At 48.4% G+C, this 26,979-nt stretch overlaps 1 protein-coding gene across 1 annotated transcript in view; it reads left to right on the top strand.

The window, feature by feature from the left end:
- The window catches only part of LOC143427817 (ras-related and estrogen-regulated growth inhibitor), a 52,988-nt gene that overhangs the window by 12,765 nt on the left and 13,244 nt on the right, over window positions 1-26,979 (top strand). Inside the window, exon 3 of the mRNA XM_076902284.1 lies at window positions 7,004-7,080. Coding sequence (XP_076758399.1) covers window positions 7,004-7,080 — 77 coding nt within the window. The remainder of the gene's footprint in view (window positions 1-7,003; window positions 7,081-26,979) is intronic.

The raw sequence follows: 26,979 nt of genomic DNA, 5'->3' as shown, positions 1-26,979 counted from the left end.
CCCTTGTTCGTCATCTTTCGTTGGAATCGGCCGGGTCGTTAAGTGGCTACGAGGAAATCCGCAAAGTGGCTGCGCCGAGTGGGTAGCCTTTTGCGGTCGTCGCGCGTAGATTTCGGAGGAATTCCGCGGTCGAGCTCTCGCGTGGGCGTCAGAAGTTGTTTGAGTAACGATGTTTGGTAAGGAAGAGTTCATTCCGCGGTGGGTTTGTTGGCGAAACTGCGTTCCGGTGAATGGGGAACGCGTGCTCCGCGGCAAGGCCTGGCGGTCCGATTTGTTTTTGTTCTTCTTTTTTTCTCTCTCTCTCTCACTCTCTCTCTCTCTCTCTGTCTCTCGTTTTCCTTCATTCGCGTGCACGCCCGGTAGGAAATCGAGAAATGTTTACGCAGACGGTGAATGATTTATGAAATAGTAATAAAGATCGTGTTCTCTCTGCCGACGATTTAAGAGCTGCGAGCCAGCGGTTATGCAAGGCGGTTACCTAACTACTAGTTTTTGCGCGAGATGAGGTATTGACATACGAAAGGCAATTAAATGAAGATAAAGTACGTGGATGAAAATATGGTAGAAAGCGGGAATCGAGATCGTGGAAAATCGAGAAAACGACACTGAAATTTCACATTTAGCAGATTTATAATTCCTTCGCTACGAAACAGAATAGAAACTTCCTTGGAAGTTTCTAGAAAAAAGTATTACATTTGTTTCACCATAAATCTAACAACTCTCACCCTCCATTGAGGATCCTTCAACTCTCTGCTGATTCGCAGAATCGCCTCGAAATTGACGCAAAAAGGACTCTCACTGTTTAATTCCTACCTCCGCTAACAGTCTTCCGCGAAACGATCGCAGATCGTTCGGAAGCCATCAGCGGACACGAAGCAGTCTCTCTTCCGCGACGATTTTCCCTCTGCTTGACCGATTACGATCGCGGCGTCATGTTTCACCTGCTCTTATTATCAAGGAAATCTCGCGCGCAAAACTCGCGCGACGATTAAGATCGCAGAATGGCTTCTCTCGCTGGTGGCACCCTCCGCTCGGCTCGCCGTCAGGTTTCTCCTCGACAATATGGGACGCGGCTGCGGGGCAGGGCTCGTTGCCACGGAACAATGTTATAATCGCCGGTTGTCCGTTGTTTTTCACGGAACGGAAGGCTGCGAGCGAACGGGTGTTTAGCCGCGTACACGGTCAACGTTCAGGGGTCTGTAATTAGGTGTCTTGATGGATGGCGCTAGACAAGAAAGCGGATGAAAGTCCTGTCCAACGCGTACGATCTATGCGTTCTTGACTAACGGATGAAACGGTTATCGCCGCGGATCTAGCCACGTAGAACAATGTTCGATAAATCTCGAACGGATTTCGAGGGGAGCCGATGTGTTAATGGCTGGAGGGACTTGCGTGTCGATGATTTCCTATTTTTCGATGTCCACAGTCGTACGTTACTGGTGAATATAGTACTCGCGAGCATTGCTTCTCATCGAAACGTTAATCTCGGCTGAGAGATATTGTTTATCGAAATTTTTGCATCGCGATGTTTTGATATCAATGTTCAATTAGTATTTCGAAACGGATGATCGATGTAACTACTCGATTATTTAACATTACTTGTTACGATTGTATTAAGCGATCGAAACGTACGTTTTCAAGATCTTCCGTATGTGGAACGAATATTTCGCGTTACATCGAGTCGAGGAACGATAAATATTCGGAGAGCGTTAGATTAAAACTAATTAGAATGCCAACGGGACCCAAGGATAAAACGGCGAACACACGCATCGTCTAATGAGATGTTTATCCCAGAAAGAAGTCTGATTTATCCAGTCCACTCGAGCTTCCACAATGCTCTACCCGTATCCGACGATAAATCTGCCGGATTCTTTAAACGCTCGTACATATTTCAACGGCGGACATAACCGCGGATTATATACCGTAAGGATTTCAGGAAGAGATCGAACGAGTCGCGAGGCGACGATCGGCGAAAAAGTCCCCGGTGCCCGTCGACGGTTTATGAAACCGAAATTTACGATTCCGCGTTACCCGTTAATCGCCACGGAATTATTCCGTCCAACCTGGAAGATATATCGACGGAAAAACACCGCGTTACCGCTCGACCGATTAGCGGCATATATCACGAAATTACTCTGCTGGAACTGATCGATCTCTACCGGATCAGAGAAACTCGAGCGTCCCCTGTGGGCCTGGCGTCTGTCGCGTGTCCCGCCGCCTCCATCGCAACCCCTCGCTCAGACCAATTACACCAGCTTCGACGTCGCCTCGCCGCTTTTCAGGCTTGAATCTCTCGCGACCACCCCGCGCCCAGCCTCAGCCACGATCGCGGAGGATCGATGGACGCCTCGCTTCCGACTCGAGTTTGCACGATGACGTCCGCGGAGGAGCAAAATAGGCGAGGTCGTGAGCAGCGAGCGCCGTGGGTATTAATTAATTTCCCGGGGAAAATGACGGATAATCGGCGGTGGACGTAACCAGGAAGCGGATAATCTCCCGTGTACCGATGGCCCCGGGTGGGATAATTGCTTAATCGAGCCTTAAAGTCGTGTGCACCGGTGGCGTTGTCCGTGGGACAAGCCTAGCAGCGTCTCGTCCCTACACCCGGCTGTCGATGAGAAACTGGAACGGGACCAGTTGACGATTATTTTACGCTCCACATAGACGGCGGCCGTGAGAGGGGCAGGAAACGTTTTATGGAGCGATCGAGATCGGCGATGGGTTTTTCCTGTCGTCGTTGAACGAGTAAAGGATTTTTAGCAATGCGGATAATTGAGTGGCATGAAATTGGAATAAATGTTTGGAAGCTTGATCGTTTGCAATTTTAATATAAGAATGTAATCGTACTTCAGTAACTTTGCAGGCTTTATTCATTCTCGAATAGAGGGTGACGCAATTACTTTTGCGATAGAAGAGCACGAATTCGATAATGTCGATCGTAATTTTGAAAAATGGTAAAATTGCAGTACGAGCAGGTATTGGTTTCGTATAGTTTCTCTGCGTTTTATCGTCAAACGTGTACCAATCACGGTGCGTTACCACGGTTCCCGTGGTCGTTCAGCTCGCAATGATATCTCGTCATTACCTAGTCGCTGGCAATCGAAGGATCGCCGACCTCGTTCCTACGCTTTGAGGAGGAATCGACGTTAATTCGTGCTCGTATCTTTGATTGACCATTACTTTCTAGCCATGCAGATTGTTCTGCCCGGGAACGGTAATCAATCCCAGCGGAGAGTCCGCGAGTCGATCTTAGATAAAGCACGGTCTCCGTGGGATCGTTCGAAAAATCCGTAGAATTTCTGCGTGACGGTGAAAACTGCTTTCTATTTGATTAGTTATTGCCTTGAGTGAATTTTGCTACGCCAGGTGATTTCGAGGGTGGTCGTTGGATGTTTTGCAGCGTTGATTAAATGCTTGGCAGCAGCACCCTTTGCTAATCCCAGAACACAAGGTTTTCTCGCGATACAACACGAGCATGATTCAAGATTGGATTTGTTAGGAGTATCTCATAAATTCAATAGACTTCCAATTTGCAAAAGGTGTGCGAATGCAATTCAGTAGTCGATTTTGTAAATTTCTTGTGAAATCCATCGCGTGCCTGTATATGGCTTCGAACGATCAATATTTCTCGTGTCCCATCAGGGGACGGCGCGTGATCGTCCCGATTTTTCGATTACCAATGCAAATCCGCTTCGCTGAGACGTTCATTGCGTGGAATATCTAATTCTCTACTATGATTTAGAAAGCGAGCCGCGGCAAGTGTATGTATTGTCTGTCGCCGATTGTTTCGTGGATGGGAACGTTTTGTCCGCGGACCAAACGGTAGAGATTAGATCGTGCATACCGAGAGATCGATAGATCACTCGCGTTCGAATCATGGATCACGTATATATCACCGTTATGCGAATCGATTTCGAGCGGATGGCGGGCTACTTACTCTGCCGTCCTTCTCGAACGAGAATTGCCTAAAAGTGTACCACTTGAAACGTATCATTTTATTTTTACATATTGGGACTGATCTGTACGGAAATTAATATTGAAAATTGTACATTCGATGTTTAGAATGATTACTATCAGGCGTATCGTTTGTTTTAATTTTCATTCGAGCACATGGATGGACGAACTTGAGAGTCAACTTATTTATAGACAGTTTAACATGGTTCAATTTTAATCTGGCACACGCTTGCATACAGACAAACGAACTCCCCCAAAACATCGAGAAGAATGCGTCGCAGAATTGCTTTCTAAAATGCAATTCATTACTTATACGGAACATGTATGCGCTTAAAATTCATTACTCGTACCATACATACATAATTCATTGCTCCATCCTTGTATATCCACTTACACGTTCGCCATTGTAACGCAGAAAAAGTTGTTCCCGCAACAACCGAAAAATCGACCGAACACTTTGCCAAATCAAACCCCAAAAAATTCTTGAAAATAGACAAATCGATAAAGAAGAAAGTGTCTTAAAAATAATCATTCGCGTCTCTTTCGCTTTACGCATATAATCGCTTCCCATTTGAAAGGTTTACAAGTATTCCCAGTCTAAAAGCTACGCGATTCCTCGTGCGCACAAAGAATCACCCGTGTGCACACACAGTGCGCACATACGCAGACTTAATAGAACGCCTAGAGAGAAGTCTCGCGTAAACGAGCGTTGCGATAAGCAGCATCCTCGTAGAAACTGCTCGTAGCAACGCCTCGCTGCGATTTGCCAGGTTTCACGGACAGCCTCAGCAGATGATAGGCGAGCCACGAAATAAAGTTTCTATTAAACGCGGCGGTGGTTCTTTTTCCGCGCCTCGTCACCCACGCGCTGGTCCCATCGGAGGCGATGATCGAGGGAACCAGGCGCGTCGCTTTCACCGTTCGAGGGCGTCTCATCGGAAAAGTGATCCCCTGGCGCCGAACGAAAGCGCGCAGTGGCGTCCTGGGACCGCGGGAACCGCGTGTTTTCGATTCGTTTCACGCGCGCGTGAAACGCCTGGGAGAGAATCCATCGTCGCGTGCGACTACCGGTCTCAACGCGATCTTCGAGCGTAAATTGAACGCGGAGGTGCGAAAAATGCGCGCAGAAAAATTCTGATAGTCCATAATCGCGATTGGTATCGTTGCGATACAAGTTCGCGCGACTTTTACCTCGTTCAGCGAGCAGAACTCTCCTCAACGTCCACGCGAGCGGTCGCGTCTACCTTTTAACGCCGCTGGCGCGAAACTTGCAACGATCTGTGACGATTACACGATCGCAGCCCGCGGGACGGACACGCGGCTTCGTAATTTAAACTAAGCGGAAGAACAAGGGGGAGAGAGAACCGGAAAAGCAACAGGCGAAAAGATTCGATCGATCGATGCGCGTACAGGTGGTGTTCAAGCGAGCGGAGCGATCGAAAGAATCTCGTATCGTTCCGCGAGAGACGCTCGCTCGCTCGCTCGCTCGCTGAAATTCTTCCGCTGGAATCCGGCGTGAATTTTTCCGCGGGTAGGGACGATAAATACTCAGGCGTGTCAGCCCGCTCGAATCGCTTCCCCGACGGCATTGCGCGGCAATAAAACTTTCTCGAGCGTAACGGCTCGCTAATGTAACGAGCATCCTTATTTGCTTGTTTCTGACCGCCGTACGGCTCGGCAACCGCGCTCCACTAGGTGTTTATGAGTTTATTTATCGTTTATTTATCGTGTCCGCACCTCCGCGTCAGCTACCGTGCTCCCAGTCGATTCCCCCCGCTCGTATTGTCTCGCTATCGTTCGCCACTTTCGCGGATAAGAAGACGTCCTCCATTTTTCTAGATCGCGGATAAATTCCTGGTTGTCTTCAGCCGCCACGAAACCGGGAAGCGAGTGATTTCCTCGCGCGCAACTCGACGATCGTGGCTGGAGAACGGTCGGTTCCAGGAAGAATCGAATTTTAATATTTGTCGAGAGCGAAGACGCTCGAGTAGTTCCGTCTTCTTACGGTTATTTATCACTGTTTCCAGTAATTTCTCCAAGTACCGTCGGATTCGAAGCGGTTCGGTGTAACGCGTTTCCTTTTATCGACGTGGAACTCACTTCTCGCTGGGTAAGTGAAATGAAGTTTACGAAATAAGTATTAAATTGCGCGGCGTTGTGGGAAATAAATTCGATTATAACGCAGCGGAGGCTTCGCGGGGAAAGTAACGCGTCATTGTCAGCGAATGGCATAATGACAGAGCGGCGCGACGCCCGGCGTCAGCGCGTCAAATTGGAATTGTCGTTAGTAACTGGTCCGCGGCTTTCGCGCATTAACCGCGTTTTCTATTCGCCTGAATATCTTTGTTCGATATTCTCAATCCCTGTACAAGAGACCAGCCTTCGTTCAACGAAAGAACAATCGCGACATCGATACTTCCTATTTCCCAAATCGATCCCAAGATACTTGTTCATCCGAAATTCTGATTTCGAAACGAGCACACTTTCTCAGCCAACCTGCCACCTATTCCATAACCACCATCAATTTTTATTTATCCAATCGATCATCAAGGACTCTCTCCTCACGATGACCGCGGACGGGAAACAAATGGCGGACGTAAATCACACCGCGGTCATCGAGCGTGGACCAAAGGGTGGGTGGAGTGCCAGAGACGATTTCAAGAATCGCCAAGGACTTAGCCCAACGTTTCCTCCAGCTTGCCCAGCATTGATATCAAGTCCCACGCGAGATCGATCTCCCTTTTTCACGTTGGTGTACAGTTTCAGTTATCGTCTCCCGTGGATCGGTCGAGCAAGGACGCTAGACCAGATCCGGACGATTACTCCGTCCGCTAACCAGCGCGAGATCTCCCTCGAATCCACGGGAAGAGGGCCTGACGGATCGGTTTCATTATCCAGGACGAGCGAGCTCGTACATCTTCTCGCGGCCGGACCCTCTTTCGCTAGCCCTGTAGACCTAGCCGGGCGATAGGCGATTCAGGAATGCCCGGCTATCGTTCATCGTCGCGGTAGCAGTCACCGTAATCTCGTTCTCCGCTCTCTGTTACAGATTTCCTGTACCGGCACAGCGTTACCATCGATAACGTTAATACGGAGGTCGAGATATTGGACACTTCCAGGTGCGAGGTAAGTTCTTTTTACGATTCTTAAACGTTTCGAGGGGGTTATACGGGATTTCTGAGAGGAGTTCGCGGTGGTAGATGTTGGAAATAGCGAAGACTTGGGCAGTTTTAAGATTTAGCTAATATACTTAGGCATTTCTGATACGTTCGAACGCGGTATTTCGTTCTCAACGAATTCCAGCTCTAAAATTCTCAGAGCGAGATACACCGCGCGAGGGAGGTTTCAGCCATTAATCAGCCCGCGTAGGCTACGCTAAATAGAGCCAGGGGAACGTGTCGGAAGCGATCGAGGGAGAACAAATAAATCTCTCCACGCGGACATTTTTTACGTAACTCTAAATTCTCGAGCGACTCGAAAATTCCCACAGCGAGTTATCCCACGCGTGTACCCGCTTTCGCCCTGGAAATCGCCAACATTCACCGACAGCTTCCTTCCACGGCTCAATCCCGGCGCGCATTTTCACCGAAGCCCGGCAAAAAGCAGAAAATTAACGGGCGCAATCTCAGGCTCGAGCCTCTCTCCGCGGCTTGGACGTGGGACAAGAGAAAAAGAAGGCGCCCGTAGCCGAGGATCGTCCGACGTGGAACGCGCGAAACGCTTAACGAACGGATCTCCTCGTGGCATCGGATGCAAATTATCGTACGCGAGGGGTTTTTTCCCTTTTTCCCGGCCGTCTCGCGCGCTACGTCGCTGGAAAAGAGCGGTCGCCTAATGATCCCGCCGGATTATTGATGGATACACGACATGGATTGGCGTTAAAATCTCACTCGGACCGCGGGCCGCGGTGAAAATGTACGTTTACGGCCGTACGTTTATTTGACAGACTGATTTGCCCGCGTGAGTTATGCCCGGCCTCGTGGCCGGCTGTAAATTATCCACGGTTACAACGGGATCGTCGGCCTTTGATTTCTGTTTTACGGTGGTGCTCTTCCTGACCACGGCGGCTCTCTGCGCGGATTCGAGCGCCGCTGTTTTCGAGACGCCACGCGGCTGAATGGAGGGTGTTTTCTATGGAGATAGCGTCCATGGGAAGAGTTATGGCTCTGAACTGTTGCTTGGAGAAGTGACGCGCGTTGGCTGGGTTGGGCCTACGATAGACAGTGTTTTTGGATAACGCTGGTTCCGCGTGGTAGTTACTTTGCGTAGTTAGTAATAGGTATAGCTGGTTAAACTTTATTCACGAACGTATATATCGTTTGGTAGCATTTGAATCTATTACTTATTATGCGAATGAATGCATGAATTGGAATTTTCCATATCCGATTTTGGTTCTGACAAAACAATCGAGACGCTTCAAGCTAGAATCTTTAATCGGTACTTCGAGATTGCGAAAGCAAACATCCGCCAGCTTATTGCACCTCGAATCGATGTACCGTTTCACTTTTCCGACCCTGAAATAACACGGAGAAACGGCAAGGTCGTTAACCCTGAATCCCGATTTAGTCGGAGTCCCAGGAACGAAACGCGTCGAACTTCCAGCCCCGTCGATGTTGTCTAGGGACGGGGTGGGTAGTCATCGACACCGATGACTGGACGCGTTTCTCGATCGATGTCAGCGTACAACTCGAGCAACAAGAATCCGCGTTCCATGCGCTTCGAATCAGTCTGTTTCGTCTTGCTTAGGTGACTCTCGTCCCCGCAGCGGCCAGTGTAAACGCGTTCCAAGGTACGTTCCTGCGTTCCCTTTTTTACGCGTTTTTTTCGCGACTGATGCGTGGCATCGGCGCCTTTTATATTTATCTTCCGTCGACGCCTGTAAACACGACTATTTCAGCGCGACGCGCTCGCGGGCCCAACCGTGGAGAACGCGGTTTTTCTTCGCCCTTCGCCACCACTAGCGATGGGATCAAGCACATCGCCAAGCGGTTTCGAACGAGTGCCACCATGCTTTTGAAAACGGGGCCATTTTTTGGTCAGTTCTTGTTTCATAACACCATTTATGTGTAGCATGGTTTGATAAATTCGAAGAACCCCCGTAGGTAATGAAAAAGTAAGTTCTTGAAGGATAGAAAATTTGTATGGAGTTTTGGCAAAAAGACGAGGATATTTTTTGAAGTGATTTTGTTGTAATTCGAGTGCTTCGTGTATAACGTGGTACAGGGTGAGAGTGTTTCGTTGGGATTGACTCGAACTCGTGAGCACGTATTGAACTTGATCCCATCTCTAGCCACCTCGTCTCTTCATCTTTCTTCCTTTCCACCGGCCGTTACCACTCGACGCGTTCATTGTGAAAGTCACGATGAATCATTTGCTTGCTGGACAAACTTCTGCCTCGACGCGTTTCGCAATAGGCCGCTTTTCATTTAGCCGAGCTTTTTGCTCGTCGCGGCTCGCCCGTGGAATTCGCCAGGGGGAAACAGAGCACCTCTGTTCCTGATGAAGTTGTCGATGATCGTATCGCGCGCGTTTATGGTCAGGGGGAAAGTTCCATCGCTGATTGGAAGCGTTATCGATTGATTGCCGTAGTTTACTCGAGTTCGCTATTAATGCTCCGCACCGCGATTGTGCTTTATGCGCGTGGCCGTTCGGCTCTAATAATTTGTTACAATTAACCAAGAAATAGTTTTTAACCTTTGTAGAGATTAACGCACTCCATCGAATTGTTTCGAAATATCAGTGTATTCAATTCTGAAGATTAGAACAATTGGGATTGTTGAAAATTATGAAGATATTTAATCAAATCGTATACCATGGCTATTAACTATTTCTTAAATATATAGAAATAAAGAAATTCTGGCAGGATGTAACTTATGTCGCGCATGTATCACAATTGAACAAACAGGATACATACTTTCGAGCTATATCGCGAATTCTTATTTCCTTAATATTTCTTAAGTAACCTCCGTCTGTTTTCATTATGTCTCGCATACCTCGGAACATCGTATCTGCATAAATATCCGCAGTTCGTGATCACGAATCAAATATTCTCGATGTCCTCCTTGCATCAAGGTCTCGCAATTTATCGCAAAAATATATCGAACAGAGGTGTCCTCGGATTAATCAATAGATTAATCAACGTCTTCACTCTTGGATTATATCCTCACCCTTACAAACCATATAAATGTCCTAATTACGAACAGTATTACCAGATACGACCTTCTGTTCTCTAATACGACAAATTAGATGATCATCTAGCCTCAGTATCGTACAATACTTAAAGACGAAGCCGTGAAGCCTACTCGTCGGTCCCAACGCGGTACCAAAACCCTCCCCTATTTGCTCCTTCGAACGAGATACAAAATGCCAGTCCGTGCCGTTATCCAACAGCCGTCCTGGCGACGTGACCTTCTAATAGCGGGATGATTTATGCGGAGTTTTTAAGCTCATGCTCGATTCGCGACCGGTGGCAATAATTTACGATGCCGCGAACAATGGCTCCTCTCGGCCACGGCAATAGAAAAAGGCCGCGCGGCGGAATCTCAATGAGGATTCCGCTCTACCTGCGACAGGTGAACACGTGAACGTTGCCAGCCACTCGGCTCTCTACGGGTACAGACGTACGCTTTACAGGGTGTCTGTTTCAACCGGGCGCGAAGTGGACCGCCGGGTGTTCGCGGGAAATTGAAACGCGCAACCGAGCCAGGAACGCGCTTAGTATGCGAAATTATATGAAACACGCCAAGTAACGCGCGTGCTAGTCTCTCGCGGTTGGTTATTTAACGTACATCGCTATCTTATACTAAATATAGACACACGTGTACGAGAGGTTCCATTGAGAACTCTTTCAGATCTCCATTTATAGAGATTCTATCATATTATTAAAATATTTCCAATTCTTCTTAAAAGTATACTAAATATATTAATTCGTTTGTTTCTCCACTGCTGGGTGTGTATACGTTTTATAATTTTGTGCGTGTTGCAATTATTCACGTTCCTGCAGAGAAGCTTGGTCCACTGACGAGACGTTCCACGGTGTTCCCGTTAAAGAGACACCCCGTATACCAGTGTGTGTGTGACGCACACGCGCCTGTCCCTAGTCAGAGTCGCCTAGATTCGAATTTAAAGGCGATCGTTATTCAATTCAAATACGCGGCTAACGGGCCTTGTCGTAGGATTTCCGCCTTCGACGTGTTCGCGTGCGCGGCCGTTCGTTACCGTATTCTAGAAGAATCGGGTTATGGAAGGTCAGGTCGGGACGATCGGCCTGGAACCTGGCCGATTCCGTCGAGATTTGGGTTAAGTAAGGTCAGGCTGGTTCGAGAACCAGAGACGCATCGCCGTGGATTGCGTCGTCGCTGCTGCCCGAGTCGATGACTCCTCGACTCGAGGCTAGCGATGGGATCAAGTACTTTGCAAATAGGTTCGAATCTGGCTGGATCGTTTCGAACGTTCCGCGAACACTTTGGCGATTCGAAGCGACGCTTTTAAGTGGAATGGCTCACGTGGACCAGGTCGATCCGAACTCTTTACGAGTACCTTCGAGGAATTCAAGCTGGTACTTATTTCCTTAGTTAACTTGGGATTTATGCGAATTGTAAATTGAGAGGCTATGCTGAAGTACACAGATTCCATTGATTTATAGTTAAATTGATAACTGCAGTTACAAATTCCTCTGGTGTTCATTCTGTATCGATTCGTTATTTTGTTATTGAAACTTGTCTAATAAATTGACTCGGATTTCTAAGTCCGCATCAGACTTGATCCCATCTCTACTCGAGGCCTCTGCGAAGCCTCTTTTCCGGATCTCGCGATGACTTTTGGAACGTCCATTCGGGCGTTCGACAGGTGTTGAGGATGGTTGTCTCAGGTTCCTTTTAATAGCGAATATTTGGGGACCGAATGTGTACCGTTAATTGGTTTCGATCGATTTTGTTAATCGATCGACCGGATCGTTGAACTTCCTTGATTATATTCTTGGAAATTGAGACGAGAGAGTCTTTGGTAGTCTCATAAATCGGTTTTTCGAACCCTCTACTTCGTAATATTAGGCAGTATCGAAGAAAGAACGTATAAGGTTTTACATAAATATTAGCACAATCGTTTTTATATATTTAATCCAATCAAATTCTTATTACAATTAATTAAAACGTTAAAAAATCTTTCTTTCCTGAGTATCGCATTAATTTTCCTACACTATTCAATAAAATTTAACTTAAAAGAAAAGATTATTCTTGATAGACACGTCACGTTAAGGATCAATACGTACATAATACATTGAAACACATTTTATCCAAAATCTTAATGGCCAGAATCCTCTCAACCCTTCAGTCCCTGAACCCACCACTTATTCAGACATTACGAAAGGATTAAAAATAACCTTCTTCTGTCTTACCTCATCCTACACGATTCACAATCAAATACCGACCGTTCTACCATCTTCCCCGAAGGGAAACCAACGAGAAAAGAAACGGGGAGGAGTGCACGCGAGGAGGGATGAGAAAAAAGAAAAGAAGCAAATCAGCGTCCTAAGGAGCGCGCGCGTATATATTTTCTTCAGGGACTGCAAAAGGAATCCAACATATTCCTTATACGCGCGTCGTACGCACGGTACACTGACTCGTCCCGGCTTATTCGGTAGCCCCGCAACAAGACACGATCGTGAGGCCAGGTTGTTTTTAGCAAACTGGTTTTTCTACCCGGGGCTTACAATTACCGGCTTCCTTTTTTGCGGTGCCAACCCTTCCCAAGCCCCCTTACTCCCGCCAAATATTTGCACCTGTCGCTTAAAAGGCTGCGAAGAACCCCGGCCCCAAGATGGCATACCACTTCGTTCGGGATTTCGTCCTTGGACCTCGGTGCTAAGAATATTTGGAGCACCAGCCGGCCGGCCAGCCCTACGCGGAGGACCCTCCCGACATTTCGCGATCCATTCATGGAATTCCAGCCATCCATTCAGAGAATTCTGCGAACGTGGAATCTGATCGTCGATCGTTACCTCGTTGCTCTTATTGGGGGTTAAAGAAACGTGTACCACGCAGAATTCTAGCGTTTCTACGTTCGACTAGAATATTAGGAAATCAGGTTACACAGCATTTCTACGTCAACATCCTGCATGGATCTTTTTGCGTTATTTGCAAAAGGTATACGCTTGACAATTGCTTTTATCCAAATCCTTACGATGTTTAAGAAGACAGAGATCGGTTAGTCGAACACGAAGAATGGGCTTGTGAAGATCCTCTTCGTACCAACGAAACCGACGCGCGACTTCAGGGTTTCGTAACGCGGTTCTATTCGCGTCGCGGCGCTTCGAACGCCTCGAGGAACGCGGTCCCGCGGTGAACACCGCGCGCGTAATTGTAACCCGCGTGTAACTACACCCCCGAGGACCGCGTGTGCACCGTTACCGGCTGGTAGATTCGATAAATAACGCGACACAGGAAGCCGTGCCACCGATTTGTATGTACGCGCTTTAACAGCCGGCCCCCGTGGCTGCCGATCGATCGTTCGGTACGCCGCTATCGCCGGCCCGATCGGACGATCATTATCGATCGGTCGCGCGATTTATTGGCGGCGACGCGTCCTCCGTACGTCGCGAAAATTCGATCACTTTCTACGATAACGCGCCCCACGATTCAGCCACGGATCATTTGCGCGCTCGTGGTCAACGCGCGAGGGTTGGAACGACGCGCGTCGCGACGTTTTAACGTTTGTGCGGTTGTGTACCAAATCAGCTGCGATTGGAGTTCGTTGAATTCATCTTAAAAGTATCAATACAAGTAATCAAGAGGTCTCTCTATGAGTTATCGGTTATTCGCGTGACCAGAAACACGTTCAACGAGATTCGTAATAATTTTATTTATCGCTTCGCTAGTAAATTCTGTCTTGCACCCTTGCGAAATTTTCTGTATAACGTATGGACAGTGGACTGGTTTTTGACCACATCGTTTCGCTTCGATCGCTAACGAAGAAAGTTTGTTCGATTGGCATATAAGAAAGGTACGAATGAAATGGAAGAATAGGAAAAAGTCGTTGGACCAAATCCTTCCATTGGTCCGGGTTAATGAGCAGCCATAGAAAAGGGAGATACGAGGCACGAGCAAGATTAGGCCCGGCTGCGTACAATGGGGATTTTCTAACGGGCGCCATATATCGGCGCGAACGAGCTAAAGTATCGCTATCGGATAGCGGATTTAACGATCTGTCCCGTGTGCAGTCTCGAGCCGATCGCGCACCACTGCCACACTGATCCACATCGATATCGATCTCCGTAGATCCTGTTCTTACGCAGACGTTGCCTCTCCGCGCGGCAATCCGACTCTGCCAGCGACTTTTACGCGCGTTAACCCTTTTGTCGAGTATATCTTTCGTGGCTCGCTGGTCCAGATATGAATGCACATTTTTTCTTATTTTTACCAATTACAAATCATATGGTTACTGAATAATTGATTGCGTTAGAATTTTATTTGATTCTTAAGTTTAACACGGTGTCACTAAAATGACTGTCTCTCTGCACGAGGATTAGAAAATGCGACAGTTAATCAATGGCATTTTTATCTTTTATCCACGCATTTCTATCTTCTACCTTCGAATCTCGCATTAATACAACCTACGTCTCTAACCCTTTGCATTCTACGACCCCGTGCATTGGCATCGTCGAGTATTCCATAAAACTCGGGAGGCTCCATTACAATACCATGACTTTTATTGTATAAAACTTATCCACGGAGGATTGCCTCCAGCCGATAGCATCTGCGCCGGAAAACTTTTCGACCGGGCGTGTAAAGGCTTAATTTACCAACTCGACGCGAAACAACACTTGGCGGTATTCGTACTCGAGTACCCGGTGCACCTATGGCGGTGAACTCGCACACGGACACGCACGCGGGAACGCTCGCGACGGTCGCACCTACGTTTAAGCCTCCCAGCGCGAATACTAAATATTCCTAGACAATAAACGAGAAGCCACGCTTTAGCACCGCAGCACTTAACAGAAATGTCAGGACACAGAGAGCGTGGCCAATTACCTCCGTATTAAACAACGGGCCGCGACAACAAATTAAGCCCGCGGCCCTAGGGTATTCTACTCCGCCGGCGGAGTCTCGAAATAGAAATAAAAATCGCCGATTGCGCCATGCCTGGTGTAACGTTTCGACAGACCTATCTTCTGCTTTTTAACTGCGACCCCTATGGAAGATAGCGGCCTGGAACTGCCTGTAAAGCCTGGCTCGCACTTGACCAACTGCTAGCTACCAGTACAAAAGTATTCTATAGTTAAATATTAACAAACAAATCGTTCTATGTAATAACTTCTCAATTTCGTTATTCTTTTACGAAGATGAATGATTCTAGCTTCACTGGTCTCGTAAGACTACAGACTTGTATCATCGTTGCGTATCGTTTCCTCGTATCGTATCACAGTTACGTTTCACGGATGATACGATGTTAGGATACGCAACAAGTGGACGCGAATTTAATCACGGACGCCATGATTCGATAAAAAATAGTAGCATTTTAAACAGAGGAATTGTACAGTAAAGCAAAGTCAGGCAAACTGGAAACTGTACCGATTGTCTCTTCAGGCTTGCTGTCTGTACGAACGAATCGTTGTTCGCCAAGTGCGACCACGGCTTGAAACGTACCCGTGTCGTTCGCGCGCGCGCTAAAGTGCATCGGTGCTCGCCGCGGTATAATCTTTCCAATTATCCAGCTGCAACGCAACGCGTCCATTCATTGCCGGTCGCAGATACAGCCGCGGATACGCGCGTTCCCCGGGCCCGCTAGTATCTAGCCGCGTAAAATCCAACGGAGGCACAGCCGGCGTCTAACGCGGGAACTTTATGGGCGAAGTTAGCGGGACGTAAGCGGTTAAAGCGCGCATAACCTGTCCACGAAACGCGCATCTAATCTCCGAAATTGTCCATTCGTAAGTCGCGGAAAGTCGCCGCGCGAGTATCGATCCGACGATCCGGGACTCCCGAGGGGGGTTCCGAGCGGAACGAGGCGCGTTGGAGCGTGTCAGCTTGGTATCGCGCGGGAAGGAACCAAGATAAGACGCCATGGGGTCCATTGAGTCAGCCTGGTCGACGACCTCTCCTTAGTTCTGTGAGCGGAACTCGCGAAGGGTGGTCGAATGTTGCGTAACTTTTGCGGTTCACTTGAGATACGCTTTGGGTTATGGCGGATCGTGGGTGGATTAAGTCCATTTCGCGGGAAGCGAATGCTTTGGCTATTGGAATGATAAGACGCGACTTAGAATGGGTTACTACGAGCTATCTTCGTCAGGTCGAAGGGAATTCGTGTAGGGTGGAGCTGTCCGATGAACCCGAGCAGACATGACTGTCTGATGGATGATTTTTTTAATTTGGGCAGGTGATTATCGAGTCAGATGCGTTTGATGGATTTCAGTGGACGACCCGAGGGTGCGCGCTATGGCAAATTTTGAAGGATGAGCATTGTACGAGACGTTGTGGTGGGTTTGAGTAATTTGATGTTGAAGCAATTCAGTGGATTCGAGCGGTCCGTTGATAGGTATCCGCTAAGTGCTTTCAATCAAACTGTTCAAGCCACTAAAGTACTCGCACAATCAATATTTTACTGTGCCCAACTGAGTCATTAAAGACACTACTCGCGGCTAATGAGCCTTCATCCAGATTAGTTCACCTTTGACCACCGTCTTCGCTAATGACGAATACCGTTGCCCACTTTTGATTCACTTGATTACACGCGCGCCTTCGCGGTCCACCATCGGCCATCTTGAAACCACGACCCTGTTCTCCCTCCGGGAGTCGATCAGGACTAAACCGCGAGGTCGTCGCGGTTTCTCCTTCGCGATTTCTGTTCTGGATGTGACAACAAAACGCGAATTATTTTTGCCTCAAAAGGGACCTACAAATTTTCTACTCGCATATCGTATCGTCTCGTTTCAGTAGAATTTGTTTCATGTCTCCTATTCAATTAAAACAAGAAGAAAAGCGACGTAAAAGTTTCAAGAAGAATGGTCCATCGTCATCGTACCATCTTTACCCAGAGAAGCCTAATTAACGATACCCATTTCTCGTTCCTTTTTAAAATCCCACGGTGACGAAAGCCGACCGTCTCGAAAGCTCAGAGTTTCATGCTTTCTTGCACGAGATACATCTCACCGAATGTACCTCGCCGCCTTCTTTTTATCCCCCTCTCGATCGCGATCCAGCGAAAAAAGAGAAGAAAAAGAAACACTCGCGAAGTACGGCCGAGAAAAGCCTGTCGGCCCCCGGTTTGGCACGCGTGGCTTCGTATCCGGCGAACGAAAGGGGAACGGCGTCGGACGCGTCTCTTTTTGTACCGTTCAATCTGGTCCGTGGCGCGTTGTCGCGCGCGCGCGCGCGCGCGCTTGCGCAGGCCGGGACGAGCGACATGCGCGAGGGAAAGACCGCGATCGCGATGTCAATCACGAATGAAGACAGTTACCGTGCCGACTGTCACCGGTGAGATCGCAGCGGTGACAGCAGCACGCGCCTTAAGCCGCGTTCACAAGACGCGAGGAGGACCGAGCGACGCTCGAGGGCAATAAATCCCCCACCTCCGTCGAGCCCTCTCAACCCTCGCCCTGGGACGCTTCTTACGTGTTTCTTGTAAGCGCGGCTAACTGATGTAAATGCCTGCTTCGTCCGTGCTGGGACTTAATTAATCTTCCTCCGCGTCCTCCGCCTCCTCCTGCCCCCTCGGTTCCTGTCTCATCACTAGCCGCGGACGATCGAGGGATCATTAATCATCGATTGTTCCGCGAATGGATCCGTGGACGCGAGGGCATCGTTGCGCGTGAGGTCGCCATTAATGCAGATTAAGTGTTTAGGCGGTTGATTCAGGGGTGTTTCGGTTCTGCTGATCGTACGAGGTATGTCTCGATGGGGTATCGGTTTTTCTCTTTTTTAATTTCGACTTGTACCGCGAACGGTCGAGAATTAAAGGTCGTTTAAAGTCAAGGAGGTCGATAATCGTGCGCGAGATGCGTTCGGATAATTGAATGCGAGGCTGGAATTAAAAATGTTTCGGTAATCGCAGCAATATATCGTCCAGCTGCGATTGGCGCGCCGAAAAGTCGAAATCGTTTCGACTCCGTCCACGGATCCATTGTATTTTAATCGGCGCCGATTTCGCAAAGTGCATTCCCCGCATCTGGGTACCATAATGCGATCACGTAGCACGGCGACAGGGGATCTACTTGATAAGCCGTACGTGCCACCATTAGGCGCGCGCGATAATTTTATTTACCGGCGTCTGCCCCCTCCTTCGTGGTGTGTCCCCCCTTTCGTTCTCTGTACGGTACTTGGCTGGTGTTTGGCCGTGCGCCGGGACGCCGAGATAAATGATGTGAACGCACTCTTAGCGCTCATTTGCATCCCAACAGAGAGAAGGATACCCTTCCACCGTGCGCCACCACCGGGGCAACAACTATGCGGCTGTCGCTGCGGCTTCGAATGATTTATCCCGGCTTTAATCCGCGGCGACGTTGAAATCTCGATGCCGATGCTCTCAGCGGCGATACACGTTGACAGTTGGCCTCCGCTAATGATATTTATGAAAGTCAACTCAATTTTCGAGTTACTTCTGATGTAACGCGGAAGCGAAAGCCCCTCGCCCTCGTCTTCCTCACCCTTGTCTGCCGTTAGCCAACGATTTTCTCCGTTGCAACGTTTCGTCTCGGCCTCGAAAGAAATCGAATCACTTCCTCTGTCTGATTCGCGAACGTGCGCGAATGGTGTAGAAAGCAGAACATCGAGCCGTGGTCCACGGCAGGACATACCGGGTGTACGACGATGGTCGATAGAAAATACAAGGGACAATTCTATACGTCAAACTGTGATGAAAATCAAGAGCAACGAAACTGCATTCGAGGCTTCGTTTTCGAGAAAAACGGCTTTGAAAATGCGAGCGCTACTGCTCTGAAGCCTCGTGGAGGCCATTGGGCGAGTGTTACATGGCGGATCGTTCTACTTAGACTGCGCGTCGCGCACGCAGCGGACTCTTACCACTGCACGCACGCTCCACGGACATTTGAAGTCGTTTTTCTCTGAAACGAAGCCTCGAACGTAATTTTTTTGTTGTTCGTTTTCCTCTCGATTTTGGCCACAGAATCGCCTGGTGGGGTTCGCTGGACACCCAGTATGCACGGTCGAATGTTTCTCTATCTTACGCGCGCGCACACGTCGGCTCTGGTGCTACGCCCCGGCTTCCAGAGGTTCCCTTGGCTCCGGCTCGTTCGCGGGGTCCCCTGGTGCACGATCGATCACGAGGATCGCGGTAGGTGTTCCAGCGGGTATAATAATAACCGGCTAACAAGGGCAGCAGAGTTCAGGTAGGCAACGTGCACGTAGGAAGTCGAGCAACAAATGGCTAGGTGGCTGCTGCCTGGGTCCCGACCTCGTCCCGCCACGATTAATATTTCCATCGTGCATTGTTCCTCGTCACGTAAATCTAGTTGGCGAGATAAGCGCTTTGGAAATCGTTTATAAGGTCGATTTGTATCGTACACGCGGCTCCCTCGTTCCCGGGCTGAGGAACAGAGTCCCAGGATCGCCCCTTGTCCGACGATCCCGCGTTACCATCGAGAAAGACAAGACGGACGTAGAAGACCCTTTTTTCTTTCGCTAGCTGCGATTTAATCACTCTATTTCAGTATATTTACGATTTCTTCGTCTCAAGAAGTATTACCAACCAGATGCAATAGAAGTAACACAATCAGTCTTGATATCCACAAAATCCCTTCGAACCTTTATATCATCCGAGTAAACATCACAGCGATACCAGCTTCCAAACTTTTCCAATCCAAGCTAACATCAATCATCAACATTCCACCCTTCGATCCCAAACCAATAATCTCACCCTACTTTGTTGGTCACCCTATCCACGATCTCATCAATAACCAAGAAGCGTATAAAAATCACCATGGAGGGTACGTTCACCGCGGTGGTAGCCGAAAGATCGAGCCGTGCCTGGTGGAGGCGGCCGATCAGCTGCGAAATCCCTCGAACGGAGAACGAACGGCGGACGTGGTCCTCCTCTGGCTCTCGTGGCACACTTCCCCAATTCTCTCATTGTTCTGGTCGCGCGTACGCCCGAAATAAACCGTCGCCGCCCGGGCGGAAGGGAGGCCCGAAAGAAGAGCGCGCGGTCGCCTCCGGCTGGCCGCGCTCCTCGATCGCGATCCGCAAGCCCGCGCGTGGGAGGGCCCCGTGGATAATTGATAATTAAGCGCGGCTGGTCTACCGGCCAGCGCCGAATTTAACGACCCAGGCCTGGTCCCTGCGCCGCGTTAACCATCCGATAAATCATCGTAACGGATTTGCCTGGCCTGCATATCCGCCGGATTGTTCGTCAGCCGGAGCCAGAGCCGGGCAGAGAGTCGTGCTGCGCTCGTGATTTGCGGCGCCGCTCGCGAAACATCCGGACGAAAGTATCGCTCGGTGGTTTTTTCTTGTTCTTTTTTCAGAACGCTGCGATTTATCGAGTCGGTAGACTGTTTTTTGTTTCTCGTCTCTGCCTCGATATGTTTATTGAATGCACCAACGATACGGTGCACAGGTAACGAGCTTTGGTTTATGTTTCATTGAACTGTTCCGAATTTGTTCACCCGTCGACGTTGCGCCGCGTAAATGGTAAGAAATACGTGAAAACGATGGACGGTTCGGTAAAAACAGCCTCTGAGCAGCCTGTCCGAAAATAGCGATGGTCTGTACCGAGGAACAAAAGGGTGGCCATCGGGTGGGCCATTTTTCATCGGCGCAACTCGACGTGGCTCGGCCCGTTAAAGGACTCTCGCAGCCAGAATTAATTATTTCCCTTCAGTCGATACCTGCAACAGCCTCGTGACCGGTTGGTAATTAAGGTCAGGCGAAACGAGAAAAGCCCCTCGTTGGATTTTATGCAACCGCGCGGCGTCCACCCTCCCAGCAACCCTTTTAGAGAGATACGCCGTTTAATAGCATCGACCTGGCTTAATGAACGAGGATAATTAAACGAACGATGCATAGCGAAATAGTTGAAGTTTTAACCCTCTGATAGCCGACGCTGCACCTCGCGGTTCTGTTATCAATTACGTTCACCCCTTGCTGTCCACTATGACCGATTACCAAAGTCCTAATTACCAAGACAAAAGACATTTACAACCGATTAAACGATTCAAGATGCATTTTGAATAAGAATAAAATTTGACAAACAATGGTATAATAAATTTTGCCACGAAATCAGTTCAAGAGAAGATTCAGACAGCGGTAAAGGAAGTGTTGACGCGTACGTTATCGATGCTGATCGGTCATCAGGAGCGTCCATCGAATCGCGACGTGTACCCATTGAAATTCCGCGTACCCTCGAACGGTTCGCCATCAGGTACACGAACATTTTCCTCGCTGGACACGTATGCCTCGATGGTTGCCGTAAGTGCACGCACTTGGTTCGTTAGATCGCGCACGCGGCTAGTTGCATAAGAGACGGCCCCGCGACACAGCATGACGCGTCCCTCGCCAGTATCTCCTCGGCTTCCATCGTGTCCCTGAACGGTTCTTCCGCAACGAAACAATGCCCCTTTTCAAGGGTACGTCGCTCGTTGGCAGAAATACCAGTCACGTGCCCTATTACTCGACGATGTTGTAATTAGAGGGAGGAGGAGAGAAAGGAGCTGCGGGGGCGGCATTTTTCAAGCCTCGACGACGCTGCGGTCGTCGAAGCGCGCGGACACAGGTGGAGGACGACGGTGGTCGTTGATCGTTCGAATAATGGGAAGGGGAGTAATTAAAAAATTTGATCGTTAGGGTGGATCGAATTGTTCGTATTTCCTGGCAATCGTTTTCTTTTCTTTTTTTGTGAAAGAGTAGAATATGTTGGTTTTCTAAGAAAGATGAGTATTCCTCGACGGTGTTAGAAGCGCAAGATTAGATTAGATTAGATTGGAGCGTGTACTAATTAGTTTTTCTTTTTTATGGTTTTGAAATTCATTTCTTGTCTTTTAATAGAAAGGAAAGGAATTTAGTTATTAACGTAGAGATAGAAATGAGGATTTGTTTTTTGTTTATTGTATTTTGTTTTATTCTAGACGTCTTTAGAACTTAGTTTGATGAAAGGAAAAGAATTTTTATCGATCAGAAGGCTGATTGAATACTCAAAACAGATCCCTCCAACTTAATATTAAAGAATGATTATCGTACATTAAATTAGTAATTTAAATTAGCAATTTATATTCGATGGTACCGTTTGAAACTAGGCCAACAATCAAACTTTATCTCCCTATTATAAATATTCAAATATGTCTGTCACTTGAACCTGTCAACCGTGCTTGGTGGCACGCAAATTAAGACACTCTGAAAGTTATCTAGTATTTAGAAATGGCTCTGGTCTAGACATTTACTATTTAATCGCCAGGCAGAATAGAAGCCAATTAGATTACCAAATCACGATTCGAGTCTGAAACTCTCGTCTTCCGGGGCGATTGCCCTAATTGATTAAGATATCCAATCAGACGAGGCGCTCCTTCATCTCGCGTTTAACGGTTGAAGTGTAATATTCGAAAGCCATCGATCGTCGAATCTAGTCGAGAATTTTAATACTTTTATACGACGACGGTACCCGTCGGAATAGGCAGCCTCAAGTTTCAAGGTTGCCTCTAAAAATCGCACGCAGATGTGTGGGAAAAATATGCCGCTCGTGCTATTCTTCTCTTTCTCGTACAACATTTTAATGTTTGACGAAGCTTCAACGGAGACTGGAAGGCTAGGACTCCGCATAGCTGAGATAATGGCCGCTTCTGTCATTCCAGTGTATCATTATTTGCCCAAGTATACGCATAATTTCCTCCAACCAACTACAAACAGAAGCAACGCGAGTATACGATCGTTAGACGTAGAAGTGGTCTCCGATTTTATGGTGCTTTTAAAGACGTCTGCCTCGCTGTACTTCGCCTGTGTATCACTTCGAATTCCGCGCGATTTTTCTGCCTGAAAGTTACATATGGTAGCGTGGTTCTACGGTACTTGGGAGAACTTAACTAGCTTCACGTTTCAAGAAACACTTCATTTTTCAAATTTCTTTGTACCATTTCTTATTTAATCGCCGCTAAAGTAATCTTACAGTCGCAAACTCCAACATTCTCAAAGCTGCGAATCCAACTACCTTAATTAAAAATCCAAAAATTCAAATTTCTTTTAGTATATGGAGACATAAAGTATTCTGAAAAATATTTCAAAATTTCACAATGTTCGCGAATATCGGTACCAACGCCGCGGAGTAACGCGATGGCACTTAGACGTACAGACAAAAAGCGTTTACGATCCAGCGAACGGAGGATCCGAGGCGAACAGTCCACAAAAGCGAATCGTGGTCCGCATTATTAGCGGACGATATCGGTACCTGGATGCGCGAATAGCGACGGTACACCTTGGCGTGGACGTAACTCGTCCCGTTCGCGGTCGTCGCTTATCCCGCGGGATCGCGTGGGCGTCGAAGCGCGCGCGTTCCTCGCCCACCTGAATCGATTTCGAACGGGCGAACGCGCGCGTCCCCCGGCTCGTTCCCTCCCTATTCCACTGTCCTGTTAACGGCCACGCCGTTAAAAACCGGCGTCGATCGCGTTCTCCTTCAATACCCTTTACGACTTTCCGCGTTTCCCATTCGTGGGCCCCGAGTACGCAACCAGTGGTCGTTTCGGTAATTGCCAGTGGCCAGTTGCGGTTGCTCGCGTGTTCGATGGCGATCGTTCTTTACGAGGATCGATTTGATTAATTTGTTTAATCGCAAGTGCGAGCAACACGACTGCTATTGAAATTTGTCTACCTCGCGTGGAATAATTGGAGACGATAGTAAATAGCTGTGATTGCAATCGATCGAGTGCACGAATGATATCGAACGATAATAGCGGTGTAAGATATAGGTATAGAAGAGCAGACATGGGTGCCAACAATAGGTCACGTGTCACGACACAGGGTTAAGCCGCGCGTCATCCACCCTGTTCGCGATATCTCGTGCGACCCAGACCTTGGAACGTGCCTCACGAAATTGCCCGCTAAGTCGCTCGCAGTCCTCCGCTTCCGGTCGCGTCCTCGCATTCTCTGGGATCGCGGCTCGAAACGGGCGAGGAATTCCGGCGCCAGGCGTCCGCCAGCCTCGCAACGTGACACGCGTCGCCGAAACGCCGCGGGGCTCGAGCTTAAACCGCTCCTCATACATATTTATCGATCGACCGGCTGAGGAGGCCTCAGGCGCGCTGCGAATATCGCGCGTCACGGATTGTGCAATAATCGCGGGTTGAAGCCCGCGCGCGTGCAGCCCGCGTTGCGAAACGACGCACGCGGACGAACCGTTTCAGCAACGCGTTACGCGCCGTGCTCGATAAACGCCGGACGATTCATAACAATTCCTGGAACGGACGTGCAATTAATTAGTGACGAAACGCGGCGCGAGCCCTGCGACTCGGTGGCCGCGTGCATCACCGCTGTTTTGGTAACAGCTGGTTTCGTAAGGATTACAGGGTTACTTTAACGGGAACGTGCACGCTGGTGGCGTTGTTTCGTCGATCGAGCGGAGTTGTTTCAGAGAAACGATAGGTGTTGACGGTTTTCGAGGGGCTCGAAAGTACTGAGATACTGAGTTACTTTGGAACTAATTTCTAAGTCGTCGACCTTTATCCAACGTTCGTTCTCGATCATTGGCGCGCCTCCAACGCTCGTTCGCCACTCGGCGTAATGTTCGCTTTGACCCCAGCGACGATGTACGTCCGACATTTCCAACGCTTTCGATTCGACGGATAACAGAGAGCGATACTTACAGTTTTTATTTCGTTTAGAGACAGACCAGAAGAAACGTGAAATTCATCGTGAGTTATACAAAGTCCGACTGTATAATGGAGACGCGTTTATCTCGTGTTCAATTATAAAATTCCATTCCGTCGAACGCGCGATGGTTGGCGAGATAGCCAAGTTCGGGGAGATTAGCCTGGCGAAATTCGTCAGGTCGTATCTCCGATAGGCGAGGATGTCGCGCGAGTGAAATACAATGTCTAGACTACCTGTCCCGTGGTACGGGCGCAAGAAAGGGTTGGAAAGTATGCACGGACGTCGGATAATTGAGGATGGAAGTGGGCAGTAAATCACGGAGTAGCCCGTGTCAAACCGTTCCTCGATATATCATTGTAGGAACGAGGAGCTTATGGAAATGTCGTAGGTGTGAGAAAATTCTCGGCGCGTCCTCCGTCGTGATTGAGACGTTTGAAAAACGAGGACCCCACGGTGATTGACTGCGTGTAAAAGTCGGTTTCCCTTGCCGCGTCTCCCGGGTTATTTATAGATATCCTTGTTCATTCCGCGAAATTTATTGCCGGATGAATTTTGATGCTCGCATCCGAACTGTTGCCTCGTCGAGAGCTATCGATGGAACTTACCTTAACCGTGCACAATTTCAATCCTGCGCAGGATTTCCGTGCCACAAGTTTCCTTTAACCTTTATTGTTTCATCCAAAATACAATATTAGCTCAAATTTCACGCACTTAACATTTAATACACTTGAGACTGAGAAAGAATGAAATCCTCTCCAGTTGAAGTGTCAATTCCAACGAAATCACCATCAATCACACGCCTAAAACCCTCGCACCTCGATCTCATCTCCAGAGTCCAGAACCATCTCCACAGAATCTCCTCAACCCCTCCTCCTGACCCTCTACGATCTCATTTCCTATATCAATCACGCGTCCGCACGTCGCGTCCTCGACACTTCGTTCGTTTCCATTCGCCGAAAAAGATGCGACGGACGTCCTCGATCCCTCCTGATCGAGCCAATTATGGTGACCAGATGCCAAGCGGCGTCGATTTAGCGTTGCTCGCGAGGTTCACGGCCGCGTTCACCTTGGTCGATCCCGCGAGACTAACGCGCTTGGACCCTTCCTGCCCGTGCCGATCGCTGACGATCACCGATCCAGACGATCCTGTTCGCCGGTAATAATTACCGACTGGCTGTCAGCGGCAGGTCAACGGGAAACCATTGGAACGGGCAGGAGGATCGACAGCTTCCGCGGGTCGTTAAACTCGAAACGATTCTCGCTGCTGTGCGCCACCGGCTCTTCTCGCTCGTATTCCATGCATCGGTAATGTGAAGAAGACCGTGGGTGTTTCAATTTCGCCGTTTTTTTTCCTTTGTTTCAATGGTCGATTGGTCATGGGGTTCTTTTAGGTTGATCAAGGGTTTTTCATTATTCGAGTCTATTCAGAGTTGTATGACGAGTGGAGCATTGGGTGGGTGCAGGGTGCTGGATTGTTGGGTGCTACTAGAGATTTGTAGAACGAGAGATTTAGGTGATTTTTGAACTAGAATTGAATAGTAGATTTGATTGGGTTTTTGGTTGGTTAATCGAGCAGTGATTTTGGAGTTTTAATGGAGGATGTTGAAGAATGTATTTGTGTTGGATGCTACGTGAACCATTGGGTGATATTCTAGAAACCTCTGAAGAGTATTCTAGACTTTGGTGCTCTTTAAGTCAGTGAAATAGTAAAATTGTGCGCACGAATCGTTCTGAGATCTTCGTTATCAGTTCCACTTAGTTTCCCTCCAATTAGTAGCGCGCTGAATTAAACACCCAGCGTCTCTAAATTGTCCGAGCGAAGCGAAAGCCCGTTTCTACTTGAAACGACACGATTCTTGAAACGTTTGCGGGGGTAAAAAAAAAAAAAAAAGAACTGAATTCGAAACCATTGGGAGCCCCTTTTCCTGGAGCAGGTCGGAAGTGTTTCGAGCATCGACGATCGGTCGGAAGGTCAGAGGTGAGTCCTCGAGCGTGCCTCGAAAATAGAACGTGGTCACGTGGGGGGTACCGGTTTAGGCCGTTTCTATTTCAATTATCGCGCGACCGGGCAATTTGCTGGCGTTTAAAGCCCGGCCGCACGTTGCACGCTGCGCGACGTCGTGTTCTGCCTCCTGTAAAACCGTGGAAAACCGCGAAACAATTGCTCGTATATGTAAAACCCATACTCAAATGTAAAATGTGAACAAGCGATTAAAAAAGA

Source organism: Xylocopa sonorina, chromosome 10 (assembly GCF_050948175.1).
Source record: "Xylocopa sonorina isolate GNS202 chromosome 10, iyXylSono1_principal, whole genome shotgun sequence".
Taxonomy (NCBI): domain Eukaryota; kingdom Metazoa; phylum Arthropoda; class Insecta; order Hymenoptera; family Apidae; genus Xylocopa; species Xylocopa sonorina.
Note: the sequence above shows the minus strand (reverse complement) of the source record. Positions and strands in the feature narration are given on the sequence as shown.